At 33.7% G+C, this 17,508-nt stretch overlaps 1 protein-coding gene across 1 annotated transcript; it reads right to left on the bottom strand.

The window, feature by feature from the left end:
* Positions 1–3,885: 3,885 nt before the first annotated feature.
* On the bottom strand, positions 3,886–13,197 carry LOC127846249 (fibrinogen alpha chain-like). Its single transcript, XM_052377419.1, has 12 exons — positions 13,150–13,197; positions 12,722–12,789; positions 12,434–12,513; positions 11,466–11,537; positions 10,921–11,014; positions 9,532–9,626; positions 9,134–9,202; positions 8,506–8,656; positions 6,600–6,745; positions 5,813–5,909; positions 4,471–4,635; positions 3,886–4,307 (listed from the first exon to the last, which is right to left on the bottom strand). Exons 2-12 carry the CDS (start codon positions 12,780–12,782, stop codon positions 4,075–4,077), a joined length of 1,263 nt encoding a protein of 420 aa, XP_052233379.1. The 5' UTR covers positions 12,783–12,789; positions 13,150–13,197; the 3' UTR covers positions 3,886–4,074.
* Positions 13,198–17,508: the final 4,311 nt, after the last annotated feature.

Consider the following 17,508-nt stretch of genomic DNA (forward strand, 5'->3'; position numbering starts at 1 on the left):
ATATCAATATTTATGCTTAAAGTGTATTGTAAACATATACACAATCATGCAGTTACATGATAGCAGTAAATAATTACAAAGCCACCCATACTATAAAGGTCATTGGCAAAGCCTATGGTAAAAAATGTGAACACATTGAGTGTAATCGCCCTCTCGTGCCAGCAAAAACAACACATTGGCAGGTTGTCATTTTTGACAGTTTTAATTTAACATTCATTTTGTGATATCAAACTATCAACAATTATGTGGCAGAGAAAAATATCGCTATTGCTTATTTTTCATATTTTCTGTAAATTTCTTCAATAACCTTACATCAATACATGATTTTGTTCATTTATTCAAACATTCCTGACAGTCAGGCTACCACTTTGTTTACATATTCCGCTTATATTTTGACGTGCATAGGTAGGACCGCATAACCGCTTACGAAATGTGTATGGCGTACCATTTGGGTCGAAAGTCAACAAGACCTACTTGGTGACAAGAGAAATGTACCATTGAAGATCACTTCGACGTACAAAATGAAATACACTTCGAAGTATAAATGTGTACGTCGAAGTACAATTTGTACTTCGACGTACATGTTTGTACTTCGACGTACGAATTGTCTTAACAGCCGATAAAACACTTGTCTCATGAGCCGCTTTCCATTCAGATTTATTATGCATCCCTTCGAAGAAGAGGGGGTATATTGTTTTGCAAATGTCGGTCCGTTGGTCCGTCCGTCTACCGAATGGTTTCCGGATGAACGCTTACGCCTAGGATCATGAAACTTCATAGGTACATTGATCATGACTCGCAGATTACCCCTGTTGATTTTCAGGTCAATAGGTCATAGGTCAATGTCACGGTGACTTGAACCAGTAAAATGATTTCCGGATGAGAACTCAAGAACGCTTACGCCTATGATCATGAAACTTCATAGGTACATTGATCATGACTCACAGATGACCCCTATTGATTTTCATGTCACTATGTCAAAGGTCACGGTAACTTGACACATTAAAATGGTTTCCGGATGTTAACTCAAGAAATCTTACGCCTAGGATCATGAAACTGCATAGGTACATTTATCATGACTCGCAGATAACCCCTATCGATTTTCAGGTCACTCGGTCAAAGGTCAAGGTCACGGTGACTCGAAACAGTAAAATGGTTTCCGGATGATAACTCAAAAAAGCTTACTCATAGGATCATGAAACTTCATAGGTACATTGATCATGACTGGCAGATGACCCCTATTGATTTTCAGGTCACTAGGTCAAAAGTCAAGGTCACAGTGACAAAAAACGTATTCACACAATGGCTGCCACTACAACTGACAGCCCATATGGGGGGCATGAATGTTTTACAAACAGCCTTTGTTCATAATAAATGTTTAAAATCTCTATTTTTAATTGAGGACAAAATAAAAAAAATATAAAAATTGAAAAAAAAACAACATTTTACACAGAAGTTTCGAGTATTTAATGCATTGAAATAGATTATATACCCATTTGAAGAAGATTCAAGGTTACCTTTTTTTTAAATAAAATTATCAAGCATATTGTGAGTATTTATTGACCATGCGGGGCGGAATATCACGGTCCAGCGCATGTCTGTGTAGGAAATTCCCAACTGTAACCAAACAGTTACCAAACGATTACGGGATTAAAAATGTATAATAACCTCCCTGGTTTGGTTGTATTTTGTGTTAACCATTATTTGCATAAGTCAGAGGTTAATTCCGCCACGCCGGGTCAATAAATACGCACAATATCTATGAGTTAGCGGTCGATATTCGCATAATTTGGTATAAATAGTAATAATAATGTTCAATAAATACGCTCAATATCTATTTGTTAGCGGTCGATAGTCGCATAATTTGGTATACATAATAATAATAATAATGTCAACTATCTCTTAAAGCAACAGATGTAAGGTGTCTTCTGATTGGCTAACACTCAAGGGTCAGTAAAGACTGAACGTCGAATTACAATTTTGTACGTCGAAGTACAAAAAATGTACTTCGACGTACATATTGTCAAAGTAAATGTCTCTTTTTACCTACTAGGTCTTGTTGACTTTCGACCCAAATGGTACATCATAAATGTGTATTCATACTATTGCCTTCGAGGTACTTATCCTATGTTTGACGGAAAGGGCCAAGAATGTGCGATTGTCGGTCAAGTTCCCCAGGGGTACTACATCCCCGTACCCCCAGTTTTTTTCCGTACTAAATTTTTTTCGTAGAAGTAGATCAACTTATATTGATGCTTTTATATCCATTCTCTTTAAAAACATCGTCACACCAGTACTGTCAGTACTTTGATTTTGTTGTGGCATAATATATTCCATTGTAATGTCCCTCAACGATATGTATTCATACGATACACGAATACTAACATGGTACATTAACATGTGTTGAATATATTGTCCCACAAATTAACAAAAAATAGCATTTTGTATCTTTGTTACTAGACCACATCATGAGTTGAAAATTTTGCTATTGCTATAAGAAATATTGATTGTGTATGCGTTAACTTTATTTTTCGAATTATTGTTCGAACTATTCGTTAATTTTGAGTGTTTTTGAGCTATTAACGGTTCCACCCTTGACTAATGAACGTTATAAATTAACAATATTCAATAATGTTTTCCAGTCAAATCTGGATTTGACATCATTCATTTTGTTTGTTTGAATCCTACTTATTGCTTATTTCGTTGAGCATTATTACAATTGTTTTGCTTTATTTACGATACTTTTCACGTTTCTGTTGAATTTGTGGTAAATTCTTTACTTCGTAAAAACCCCTTTCTGGAAACATTCTTGATAACGCGTTTATGTTTTTAAAAATATGCCTTGTATTTAAATGAAACACAAAAACGTTAACAGAATCTCAAGAGTGCAATTTACCAACAAACAATCCTTTAACAAGTATGTGTACATACTCAGTTTGAACGCTGTTAATGAACACTAGTGACTCATTTTGTTCTCCTCTTATTCATTCGAAACTACACAAACGGTGCTTTTATAATGTCAAAAATGTGTCTTTAAACACCCTCATTAATTTCCACAATAAGCCGAATGCAACTCATTTATCCCTTTTGCTAGACAGACAACGGGCATAACTAAGTAAAAGACAAAGGTACATTGAAACCGTTCAATAAAAAAAACTGCTCAAGATATGAGATGTATCATAAACCATAAATAGCACGATACAAAAACAAAAAAGTTGTAACATTTTGATATTAATATGAATTTCGTAATGCTTGATGATTCCATGAATTAATATTAAATGATATTAATAATATGTTTTACCATGCGCAATATATGCTTTATCATTAATTTCTTGAGATGATTAAAATGCAAAAATTGTATGATAATTAAATTGACAAAACCATGCATTGGGATGCAAGTTAACAGCAATTATGTATATATTCCAACATGTATTGTGATTTAAAATATTCATTAAAAAAATCATACCTTCCACTTATATAAAGTATTTTACTCAGTGTTGATCTTATTTGCAAGAGTTTTAAGATATGATTCACGCAGTGAATGAATGTTTTTGCGTTACTTCATGTAAAGTATATATTTTTCGAACTTTTTTTCTACTTTGCGCGAACTAAACACGTTAAATTGCGCGCTTTTGTAAATACAAACGTTAAATAAGCATTCAGAAAATCATGAACCCTTACATTTTTTTAAAATCGTTTTAATTCAACTGTTATATGTCTCTCATAAAGGTTCAATTATTAAAGACATTATGTAACTCCGAATTATTTGTTTGTCCAAACAATTCATCGACAAATCTGGATTGTATAAGTAAAAACTCGTATGTATGCATTTTCAACACAAGTACATATTTTAATACATCATGTCTAAAATCTTGAAACCATGTCAACGATACAAAATTTAATGATTTACAAATACAAATCGTGAAAACAATATCATTGAAGTTGGTTTTATAACTAAGTTTAAAATTTATATTGGCAATAAGGAAAATGGTGTTGTTGGTCGTGCAGTGTTAATCTACATTTGCTGATAGAATAAGGATCCTCTGTTTAAAAGTACAAATATTAAAATAAAGATCAAATTCGCTTGATCATTAAAGTGGTAGCATTTAGGCCAACAGAATCGTCGTATGCCATGGCATAAAGGTCAAATTTTCCTGGTGTATACAATCCATTCGGGTTTAAATGAAAACACATGTTGTACCACCAGGCGCCATGGAAACGAACTGCGCAATTGTCATTCCACCTGTCGTAGTCATGGTCATATGTACTAAATGATTGACCGTCTGCTGATCCAAGGATTGATTGACCTTGATTTAATAAAACATATGAATAATGAAACAAAACACCTTGGTTTCAGTAAATATATGTTCACTATTTATAATGTCTAAATATATCAATGTACAAATGATATCATAAAAGACATGCATTCACGAAATCAAAAAGCAAGTTTGTTTCAATTAAATTACTTACATCCACTAAAACGTAACCGTGATCCGATGTATAATAAATAATTAGGTCCAGGTCCCAGGCTGAAATTGTCATACACATCAAATGCCTTGCTCCCGGTAGAACGTAATATATCCAGACGGAGTTGATAGCTACCCAGAGAAGCCATATCGCGAAGGTATTTTAGTCCTATAATTAAAGTATAATTTCGACGTTAATGCATGTTTGAACCATAAGCACACATGAATTAAATACCGCGAAAAGAAAAAACATATACGATAATAAATTACATGATTTTAATGCTGGATGTATATACTAATGCTATACAAGGGCATTTACACCAATACGTAATTTCAGATGATAAACAATTTTCATAATTACGAGCTTGTAATTAGTAACCAACATTTGCGTGTATGCAGATAAGTAAGATAATCAAATGAATTAATTTGTTTATAATAAATTTGCATTAATTTTCGGTATTCGAATCATAACCATTTGTTTAAAAGCCGACACGACTCTTATTTAAACCAATCTTACATAACCACGAACGATTCATTCAACATACATGTTTACACGTCATGATTTGCTAATCAGTTGCAGATTTACAAAACCTTATTTGAAACGCGAGTTCTATGAGACTATCTTGCGCTTCAATATTGTTATTAAGTTTGCTTTTTAAAAGACCAATTTATGTTTGAATTTCGCGACAAATAATTACTAAAGACCTTGTTTATATATGGATGGCTTTTATTAACATGTGAGGTTAGTCATGCTTTCAACAGTTTTAAATAACAAATGCTCTGCATTGATTGTAAATAAGTTTGATAAACAATCCGACTATCAGGCGTAGATAATTTTTAAATCCTTGTTACTCAAAAATTGATGAAGAAAAGTGTTTACATAGCTTTTATGCAATATAAACCACATATTCTAAACATAAAGGCCTTTATGTTAAAGAGATACTTAATTACATTTTAATATTAAAATTTTTATAATCGATATGCCCCGCAGGCGAGTTATGTCTTGAGAACATTTTTGAAATGAATGATATGTATCAAATGAGCGGACTTTCCACCGCGCGGTATTCAGAGGAGATGTTTCCATGCTGACCTTAGTTCGGTTGATCTAAATAGGAAGCTGACTAAACATATACCATATAATTTGCACCTATAATCAATTCAGTAAACAGATGCTCATCAGTTTAGATACAGAAATTGTGGGAAGTGAAATGAGAACACAAAAGTTAACCCAAAATGGTTTTCTGTGAGCTAATACAACTGCTGATTCGAACAAGAAATGTTACACATTGAATTAAAAATGTCGTGTTAAAAAACCGCTTTTGTAATCACATTTTTAGCATACTTACCTAGCCAGTGTTCGCCATCAACAAATCCGAATCCGTTTTCATATTCACTAAAGTTCCGATAAAAATCCACACTGCCGTTGAAACGTTTTTGAAAAACCTAAAGAATAGTCAGTTGTATTAAAACAATAACATCAACAATACTAGAAAAATAAGTACTAAGTACATTGATCACACTTTATCATACATTGTTATTTTATAAGTATATATGGCTAATTTATTTACAAAGTAATAGTATATGTATGCATACACTTCGTCGCCCCATTCTACCGTCATGTTTGTCACAGATTAATTATGTTTAAACTGTATAATTAAACTGACACAAACATGCCATATCCGTCTCTTTATCACAATACAACTATTTTGGGAAGAATTGGTGGATATGTTTTATACAATTAAATAAATACTGTCGTCCAACCAAACGAATTCGTATCCATGTAAAAGTACTTATGAGTGTTGGTGTGAGGAAGGGTAATGCTGTATTTAAAATGGAATTAATACTACCATCCATCCTACTCCGTCCGTCAGTATTTCACAATACACGTTTTTATTTGTGTACATAAGTAAATAGACAATTTTCAATAAACCTACACTACCGCATATCTTTCACGTCCGTCTATATGTCTCAATGCACATGTGTCTTGGTGTGAGTCAGCGGAGATGTGATATTGAATTTATAGTTAAATCGACACAACCTTCCATCATCTCCATCTCAATGTCGATGTACACCCGTGTCTTGGTTTGAGTCATTGAAATTGTGATATTGTATTGATAATTAAACTTATCGTACCGTCCATCCTCCTCCGTCCGTCTCCATGTCACAGTACACCTGTAACTTGGAGTGAGTGAGAGGGGTTGTGATAGTGTACACCCCACTTGAAAGAGAAGCATTCTGGCGTTGAAGATCAGAACAGTCAGGGCCTGAAATAGCCTGACCTGAAATGTTGTTTAAAATACAAATATATGCAAACCTAGAGCTCCAGAGACATTGGGTGGAATTTTTTCAAAGCATCTATGTATTTAAACTGTAGGATAACGACTATTGATTGTTTTGTTATCATTCTTGAGGAATTCAGAGATATATTAAATAGGTATATTGGTAATAAGGAGTTACACCCACAAATACCGCAATCAACAAATTAGAAAACAATACTGTGCATGATAAATATGCTTCTAAACATTTGGAATATATCAACACAGAACCGATATTGATATAACTTTAACAAATAGTGTCGATAATCACAAGTTAATGTAACGAAGTTTCGTTAATTGGTTTTTGATATTGGTAAATAGACCTGATTCAGTACTTTTCAGTTATGAGATGAATGTCTTGGTGTGATAAATTAACAGATACATCCGTGACTTATATTTTTTGTTTAGATCCAGGTAATCGGACAATAAAATTTAAAAAAACACGTTATAATGCAACACCGTACACGTTTTTACGGGAACACCGTCAGGGCCATCGTGGTTACACATTAAAATCCAGAGGGCGACAATGCGATAGTGCGATAGTACGATGGCGACAATGCGATAGTACGATGGCGACAACGCGATAGTACACTGGCGACAATTCGACAACGCGATAGTACGATGGCGACAATGCGATAGTGCGTTGGCGAGAGTACGACAATACGATGGCGACAGTGCAAAAGTACGATGGCGACAATGCGATTGTGCGATAAAACGATGACGACAGTGCGACGACAATACGATGGCGACAATGCGACAAACGATGACGACAGTACGATGGCGACAATGCGATAGTACGATGGCGACAATGCGATGATATGATGGAGACAGTAAGATATGACTATAGCATTGTCGCCATCGTACTTTCGTGTTGTCGCATTGTCGTCATCGTACTATCGCATTGTCGCCATCGCACTATCGCATTGTCGCCATCGTACTATCGCACTAGCGCCCTGTAGCCCTCTGGATTTTAATGTGTAACCACGGAGTTCGTGTCTTGTTACAATACAAAATGACCATGGTGTACATGATCCCCATTGTCCGTCCAATTAAAAAATAAATATATTATAGGTGTATTTTTATTCCACAAGGTATCTTCGCCTCTATACAGAGGAGCTATTTTATCGCAACCTCGAGTTTGTTAGCCCTATAAACTGTCCTCTGCTTCATTGACAAACGTTAAAATGACCTTAAATATAATATTTAGCAAAACAATCGATACAAGTAATGCTAAATCACATATTTGTTAAGTAAAGGAACATTGTGTCGTAACTAAAAACATTTGCAATGAGATATTACCTGGGCATTGGTTCGTGTTACAGCGTTGTGTTTGCGTCTTAATGCCAAAGCAATCTTTCCCGCCATTTAGCGGTGCTGGATTGTCACATGCCCGATTTCGCGTCTGGTTACAGTGAGTGGTACATAGGGACCATGTAGTCCATGAACCCCACTGTCCGTCTACTGGTTGACAAAACACACTTTAATGGCGTTATGTTGCTTATTAATCTAATCTATGATGTTACGTAACAAAAAAAAATGACAATCATGCTTTCTTTCCACAAAACACGTAATTTGCATGAACGAACATATGTTTGGTTTAATTGAAGGAGTCAAGATAATGACCAGTATATTGTCAATAATACTCCGTCATATATATTAATGCATTGGCAAAAAAGATAACAAAAATTATGGAAACAAACTCTGTTACATTACAACGCACTAACATAGATGAGCCTCTTGTCTGTTGCAATTGCGGTTGCAAAGGTCACTGCTGCAACATTGAAAACAGTCATAAGGATCAAATGTCCGGACGAACTTTTCGGTCACACTGCTGCGTTTACCGATTATGAGTCCAACAGTATGAGCCCCGCAGTCCTTTAACAACGAACATTCATTCAATGATTCAATTATTGTTATCCATATCTTCATATATTTGAATAAACCTATAGATCCTTATGAATACACAACGCTGACCTGTGTCATGAACCAAATGCAGTTTATTGTTAATGTGGTATGTGATTTCGAAAAGACTTCATATGGTATCGCTTGGTTCGGAGTGTTTGAAGTTTGTTTTTTGCAATCGTATCGCGATCATAAGTTAAAACGATGACTTAGTGAAGTACACAATTAATTTGAGTTGCTGCATTAAAATATTATATTGCTAGTAAATAATATAAATTATAATACTTTATAAACTTATGTGCATACATTAACACTTGAAATCTTGAAATGCTACTTGTGAATGTGAATTCATAATGTCTTTAGAATAGATTTAGTTATTAAACCCATTTTAAGTTTGAAAAAATACCACACATGTTGAAATATTTCTATCAAAAACACTAAGTTACATACATCACTGGGAAGGCATTGCGATGTAAAGACTTGTGTTTCGAACTTTTCTTTTCCAGTCACGCTGCATACCTGAAAATATTTTATACTCATAGACTTACATTGTTTACCACTGTTTTCCATCTGCCGTTAAAGCAACATTCTTAGCGTGTTTAAATTGCTTGAACATATTGTGTCGTCTATATTTATATATATAACTTATTTTTCTTTAATCGAATACTTCAGTTGTTTCTTATTTGATAATTATTTTATTAACATATTAATGTTCAATGAATGTCCTTTACACGTGAAAATTTAGATAAAGCCATAGTTTTGGGTATCAAGCATTTGTTGCTGGTGGTTTTTTTAAGTGTTGTGGCTTTGAGGTTCTAAGCGAACTAATTACAGCGTAGCACGCATACCTCTCCGGCACGACATATCTCGACATTATGACAACGACCGTCCGGTAAAGGAGAATGGCAATTGTAGCAGACAGGCCCTCGGTTTGTAGGAAAACCTGTAATGCCAATGAGGCTTATATAATAATATATCCATGATTGCTATCAAGCAATAATACACAAATACGTAATAGTTGTGTCAAATATAACACAAATTATAACAGTCCGTCCGTAAGAAAACATGTTCATACTTCACATCGCTTTTTATTGACAAATTACGATGTGATAGATGGTTTATATGTATTGCATTTGATACAACTATTTAGCATGTGTGAATTATTTCAGGCAACATTTTATATATATATATATATATATATATATATATATATATATATATATATATATATATATATATATTTTATATATATTTATATATATATTTATTTATATTTATATATATATATATTGTAACACTTTACCTGTCCCAGTAGACTATCATACATGTAAGGGTACATGTACTGTCATATGATGGGTTGTTCTAGTTTATGTTAAGGTAGACTGACCGGACTTTATTCAGGACATCGTATGATGTGGTGCTCTTGGCGGTCACGGGTGTTGACCAGGCCACGAACTACTGTTGATTTGGGTTAAGATACTATTTTTTAAGGATGATGGGGAGGTTGTTTACTTGCTGAGACCATCACGTTTTCAGAACATGACCGTTTATATAAGCATTCATATAAACCTTTTTATAAGCATTTATATAAGGATTAGTATAAAAGCGGGGTATTTTTCACAAACTTCGAGCCAGTCGAACCATTCGAGCCAAGCGGTTTTGAACTAGCACAGTGAACATTCCAATTTAGCGGCTTCACGGGATAGTGCAAGAGAGACGGACATTTGGACATTTGTTTTTCTGGACGGATTATAGTTTGTGTTGGAGTATCTTGTTTTTTTCTTTACTGATTATTTCTTGTCTCAATTTCTTAAAGAAGAATTACATACGTATAAGAATAAGATACAATATATATACGAACATTTAATCAAGAATAAAAGTTGTTATATGCTAGAAAAAGACTTGTTGCCTTATTTTGCAAACTAATGAATAATCTACGAATCTGGGACATTTAAGTCAAAACAAAAAATTACACAACGCGACTTAAAACGAACTTTGAGAAACAATAGATTTACATAAGAGTGGAAGTGCCACATAACGTACTCATTTTTGGCGCCGTGACGCAGGATAGTCACAAGGTGTCACAATATATACGTGGCTAATCCAATGAGTTTTTAAGGTGGTCAAATACATGATTGTTCAAGCGTGTATACATCAACATGTTGCGTTAAGCTAGTACCATAATAGATTAAAAGTATATTGCGATTAGATTTGTTAATTTCATTTTATCCACTTACCTATTTCTCCACACCCCTCCTGGTTGCACAGATCTCTGTCACAGCACTGAGAGCAACGGCTTGTAGCCGAGTAGATCGTTGTGTTATGGCATGACTGTGTTAAAACATTATCCTTTTCAATTGTTTTAAAGTCGCCTATATTTTTATGTATATAAAAAAACAAGTTGGTCGGATTACAAGGTATTCCGTCTTTAATATGTGTTGACCACCATACACCTCTAAAAAATAGTCGATCGTTCTGAAAGATGACCGAGTGTGATGCGACGTATTTTCAACTGTTTAGGAGTGCATTAAACAATACTGATACGTGTTCAATGCCTTTTTTGTGAAGACAATAATCAAACAAATGTATCATCTTAGAATATATCTATTATATCAGACATGACTTAATTTATCATTAATTTCAGTAAATTCAAGTCTAGTATACACTGCCGAACATTGTTTGGTTGCTCATAGAGCGAACGGTAAGATATAATTGTAGTGAATAAAATAATAAAATAACATTAAAAACACCATCTATTAATTCGAAGAGAAATATTACATACATGTTGAGAGATGCATCCTAGAGCGTATTCCTCTTCTCCGAAGGCATTTGTTCCCCGATCAAGATAACATACCTGAAAGTGTTGTGATGATGAAATAAATATATCGAAGCATTCATTGCAATTATATATTATACGTGTTTGCGAATGTACACTTGTACAGTGTCTGTCTTAAAGAAATGAGTAAAATAAACATTCGCAACAAATGTTTGAACGAAATTGCATCGTAAAGTAATAAACTCAGACAATACAATGATAAGACAAGGGACAAAATTGTCGCAAACCAGGTTTTCAATTTGAAAAAAAAAAGTATGATAAAGGGAGACAATTCAAAATTAACATTGTTATCCCCCTTTTTTAAGATTCAATCTATTATTACTCGTGGCGACCTTGATTTCAATTTGAAAAAAAGTACGATAAAGGGAGACCAACTCAAAATATGCATTGTTACTGATCAAAGTTACCCCCTTGATTCAAAGTCAACCTATTTTTAGTCGTGGCAACCTTGACCTTGGAGATATTGACGTAATTATTTCGCGCGACACACCGTCCAATGATGGTGAACAAATGTGCCAAATGATTTTAAAATCTCACAATGAATGGCATAGTTATGGCCCAGACAAGCTCATTTATAGCCAATTTTGACCTTTAAACTCAAAGTGTAACCTTGATCTTGGAGATATTGACGTAATTCGTTCGTGTGACACACCGTCTAATGCTGGTGAACAAGTGTGCTAAATGATTTTGATATCTCACAATTGACAACAAAGTTATGGCCCGGACAAGCTTGTTCCGCCCGCCCGCCAGCCCGCCCGCCGACATTCGCCAATCTAATAACCTGTTTTTCCTTCGGAAAACCTGTTTAAAAACGCAACGTCAAGTAAAAGTGACATTATGTGGTGACACAATTTGATAATATCTAAGCAATATTAGTTTAACAATTTAAAATGTATGTCAAATATTTTACTCACATCGTCATTTTGTGGGCAAGTCATGACTGTTTCACAATGCCGGGGCTGTACAACATTGGTGCATTTCAAACATGTTAATGCTGCAATCGTAATCGATTTGTTTAATTTAATATTGCATACAGGCATAACACTTCGTTTCAATACTCCGCGTACCTTTTAAAAGTTGACATATTTTCTAAATGTATAATAATTGTACTTACAATCAATTGCTAGTGTTAAGGACACAAAAACAGCATCACGTTTTGTGATGCTTACCAAATTTATATTTTAAAATAAACATGCGATTACCAAGATAAGTTCCTAGTGTTTGGCAAAGTAGAAGTATCGTCAGTAGAAGATGAGTCTTCATTTTCCACCTGAATTCAAACAATAGAAAGTTTATGCTGATACTTAGAACAATACCCGTTGATAAATTACCATATTTGTGAAATGCCTGCAAGCAGTTTTTGCCCCCAAAAAATTTCCTTTATTTTATGTTCAGCTTTGTTCTCCATTTATTTTAAAAAACCTCATGCTAAGTGAGACAATTTTTTTATATCTTTTCCTGTATTCCGTTAAGAAACATAATTCATGCATTCCAGAAAAAGGTTGCGAATACAGCCCCACAATCGCATGGATGTAATGTTTAAGCCGTTCCCATGTCAAAATTTAAACCATAATACCTTTTGTTCATTATTAATGTTGGAAATTCGATTTGATCTACAAAACACACCTACCTTATGCCACGACGGTAAATTCACTGCGCAATCTGTCTTTCAGTGAAAACCTCTGAGCGAATAAGAATTGATAAGCTGATAACACATTTAAAATAGCTTTAACACGAACCGGTTTGGTCCATTCATACATGTACGTCACGTTTATATTGCTAGATACGGTTGAAATTCAAGACTTTGAACAGTAAATATTGTTACCGTCAGCTAGTGAGTACAATATAGTCAAAGAGAATAACATATATTTATCGATTTTAAAGTAGGTTTACCGCTTTTGAGCGGTCACGAAAACATATAAGGGGTTAAAAGTGGTTTGTTGGCTAACCAATTTCACTTTCTGCCAACAATAAATTACCAAAACCTGCATATGTCTTTGCACATGTTATAAGGGTGCCGTAAATATTGACTAAACGCAGATTTGAATCGAACTGCACGGTGCTTTTATTAGCTCTTTAATATGTTAATTGACGCAAAGTAACGTATTACTTAGTAAATGTTAGAACGAAAGTAAGTGCGTCTTAGTCGTTAAGCTCACAATCCGCACTTATTATATTGTGTGCAGTGTGCAAAAAAATGTAATGAACTATGACATTGGGAATTAATGACTTCAACTCGTTTTAACTAGACTATATCATGGTCAGATTACAAACACATTATATGTAAGCACGTAAAACATCTCCAGTTCCACGCTTCTAGGCTTTTTGCAAACAACATTTTATTATTAGAATAAAGTCACGTTGATGTATATAATTGTGCTACGCCCGATAACACTATAATTCTTATGGACGTGAAACGATTCACTTCAATCAGCTAACTTATACATAATATAGTCGCTTCCATTTGACACGATCATATGTTAGTTTTCTACTTGTACATGCCTGACAATTATATTCATCACCTTATCATTAAATTATATTAATTATTTTATTAATTGTTCATGCTAGTACATACAACAGGTTATTCATCTTTGTTCTTGTTAGGAATTAACAAGAAAAAACTAACATTAACATTAATCACATGTGTAAACGGAGACAGAATTTTGAACAACTGACACTGTTGCCTTTTGTTTAAATTTTAGAACACGGTGTTTCAATTATCAAAGACTTTCGTTTAAATATATATGTTCAATTAAAATAAAGGCATGCACAAAGTCTTAACAAAGTATTTTAGGGAAGATAAAAACCCAAAATCGTACATTAGGTGTGACACTATTGTTCCATTATCATCGCAGCAATCAAAATGTCAATGGTAGGTACGACAAAAACTTTACTTTTTTTAAGTTGTACATGACAAAAACTTTAACACATTTATGCCTAGCGTCTAGAAAAAAGGCCTTGGCAAACAGCGTAGACCCAGATGAGACGCCGCAGGGTCTGCGCTGTTTGCTGAAATGAATTTCTGTAAGAAATATTCTAAAAATAGAAATAAATATACCAGACATCACTAATTTTGGAAATGAATTGATCCAATTTAGACGGATTGGAGAGTTCACTCGGCATAAATGGGTTAATCAGCTTTGTAGGACAGTGTATGTACAAATAATGACATGTCAAATGTTCTACAAAATTCTGAACTTGTCTCTACTGTCATTTACACCGATATGGAACAGTGTCAGTACAGCTGATATGAATGCATTCAACGAACGGCAATGACTACTAAGATGAATATATTATTTGGAATGGTTTATTCTGAAAATAAGTTGTAGCAAAGCCGAAATCTATCAATGTTGAAGTTTATTTAAACAAATATCCGAATGCTTAAATATAAAATAGACATAGCTAAACACATAATTTCAATGGTTTGTTAATATAATTTTCAATATGATCCAATTATCTTCAAATTGTGTATATGTTTTAAACCAAATATTGTTTGTTATTACAGATTTTTGTGTCTATGTTCTAGCCATAGTCCTTTTCAATAGTGTTACTTATCAACAGAGTCAAACCGAATGATCAACATTGAGTCGTAACCTTTTGTACACAAACAATTAACACATAATTTACGGCAAACGAATTCAATTATTAAGTACCACATACCCACACAGTATTTACGAAGTTAGTAGCTTAAATAACAGAACATTAATTAAAATTATTTATAAGAACAACGTAAGCACAAAAGCAATCCAACATTTTTAAGATAAGTACCTGCAAATGAATTAAAATACCTTATCAGTGCCACATAAACACAAAACTACGGTGGCACTAAGGTGGCATCACCGCTCCAAAAGAAGAAGTCGGGGGAAAAACACAAGTTCTTTTATCCCGTCTCCGAAAAAAACAATTAACTCGGGAAAACACAAAATAAGTCTTTTTTCACGAGTAAATTTCTTTTTTGGACTCGAGAAAACAGATGTTCTGTTCCCGAGTTAGTTTTTTTTGGAGAGGGGAAAACAGAACTTGTGTTTTCCCGACTACTTTTTTTTTTGGACTCTTGGGAAACACAATTGCTTTATTATGCTCACAAAATAATCGGCCAATCACAGACGCGGATTATATTGCGGGAACAAGATACTATCTTGTTACCTCAAAATAATCAGCCAACCAAAATGTCCCTAGAATCCATAAGTTTTAGTAGCGGTCAAAGATTAAATTATATCGAAGGTCTTCATTGAAATAGCCCCGTATGGGTTCATCTCGAACTGTCATTTTCACGAAATGTTAAACAACCGTGAATTAGATTGATGATCTAATGCAAGGATTCTGATTAGCCGATTAATTTTTGTTAGGCCCAACCGAGCTGTATTTAACGACTATATGATACTTAAACTGATACTGTCAACTGAATTTTTTGGAATGGGCAAATTTCAATGTACAATCTTATATATTATTACATGATCGGTAAAAGTGAAAGAATTTAACGATTATATGTATATGTTTCACCATAGTCATTTTTCATGCAATATCATAAGTATTTCATTCAACTTAATATGAAATATGTCAAGAATTAAACAAATTATGAGTTATATCCATGTGCAGTATGATAGTTCATTTCATTAATCTAATGCAAGAAATAAATTTACTTATGTACCTTTTTATTATTACTTGAAGGATTACCAAAAGGATCAAAATATCACAATACCCATAATCCTGTAACAAAGATATTTTTTAACAATGTTCTCAAATACTATAAGAAGACACATTCTCATATGTTATCTAGTTGATTTATTTTCTACTATAGCGCAGTATCGTATATTGCACTTAGTTATGCAATAAATGTTGTATTACGAGTACCACACAAAGAATCCCGAAACAACGAAACAACATGACATGTGCATACTGATGTCCTTGAATTGGTGAATTGATTATATTTATTAATTAAATCAACAATTTAGACTCGAAATAATACCACAATTCAACTGAAATAATTGTGTAAAAAATAGCCGTTTGAGCTTTATAGTACAAGTAAGTGAGCAATCAAGAACTAGTGTTCTTAAGTTTTGAAGAGAAACACATGTATCTATGCGTATATTAAATTGACGCTAATTATGTTGCATTGTTCTGAAACAGATACAATAAATAATGATAGTGTTTATTTAATTATTATTGCAATGCGCACTTATACAGCTAGTTTAATCGCCATGCGCGGGCATATCTAGATGTTGTAGATCTGTTTATAATCATATCCTTTAATGTTGCAGTGGATAAGGCCCTAGTATGCACCCTTGGTCGAATACATCATGGACGGCACCGTGTGGTTTATCTTGGATTGCCCGTGTGCATACTTACTAAACGGCTCCAGAAAGACATTTGACTAAAATTATAATTTAAAAAAAACAATTGAGTTCGGTTATAACGTTTAGTAGGTAATATTATAACTCATAAATTTGAACGCAAATGCAAAATAATATTGTAATAGAGCTTTTATCGGGCGTGTTTTTGCTTAATCGGGAATTGTGCATTTGTGCAAGCAATTATGTTTTCTATCGATTTATAATAATATCATGTGCGCAGTTAAGTTTAAGCATTCATTGAAATAATCATTATCAACATTTATGCTCATGCAAAGCTTCAATTTCAGTTAATGCTAGTATTGCTTACTGTAAAGGGGAATTTGTTGATATCAATCATCCGAATAGTGTCTTCACATCCCGCCGAATGACAAAGTATGACATAGCATTTTATTTACACTAATACATTAGAATAATCAGCTTAAGTTGAGGCAGCAAAGTATACATCGATGCCTAGACACGTTTAAACAACAATCATCTGCCAGGTCACAATCATGTATACAGTCTTAATTTTCAATAGGCACAAATACATTATCAAGTAAAGACATAACGCTTCCATCGTATGAAACAAAAGAGTGCAGTGCCTCACAGTTGAGATAAGTCAAGTTAGCTGCTGTTAAGTTACAGTCATGCACACA

This window comes from Dreissena polymorpha, chromosome 9, assembly GCF_020536995.1.
Source record: "Dreissena polymorpha isolate Duluth1 chromosome 9, UMN_Dpol_1.0, whole genome shotgun sequence".
Classification (NCBI taxonomy): Eukaryota; Metazoa; Mollusca; class Bivalvia; order Myida; family Dreissenidae; genus Dreissena; species Dreissena polymorpha.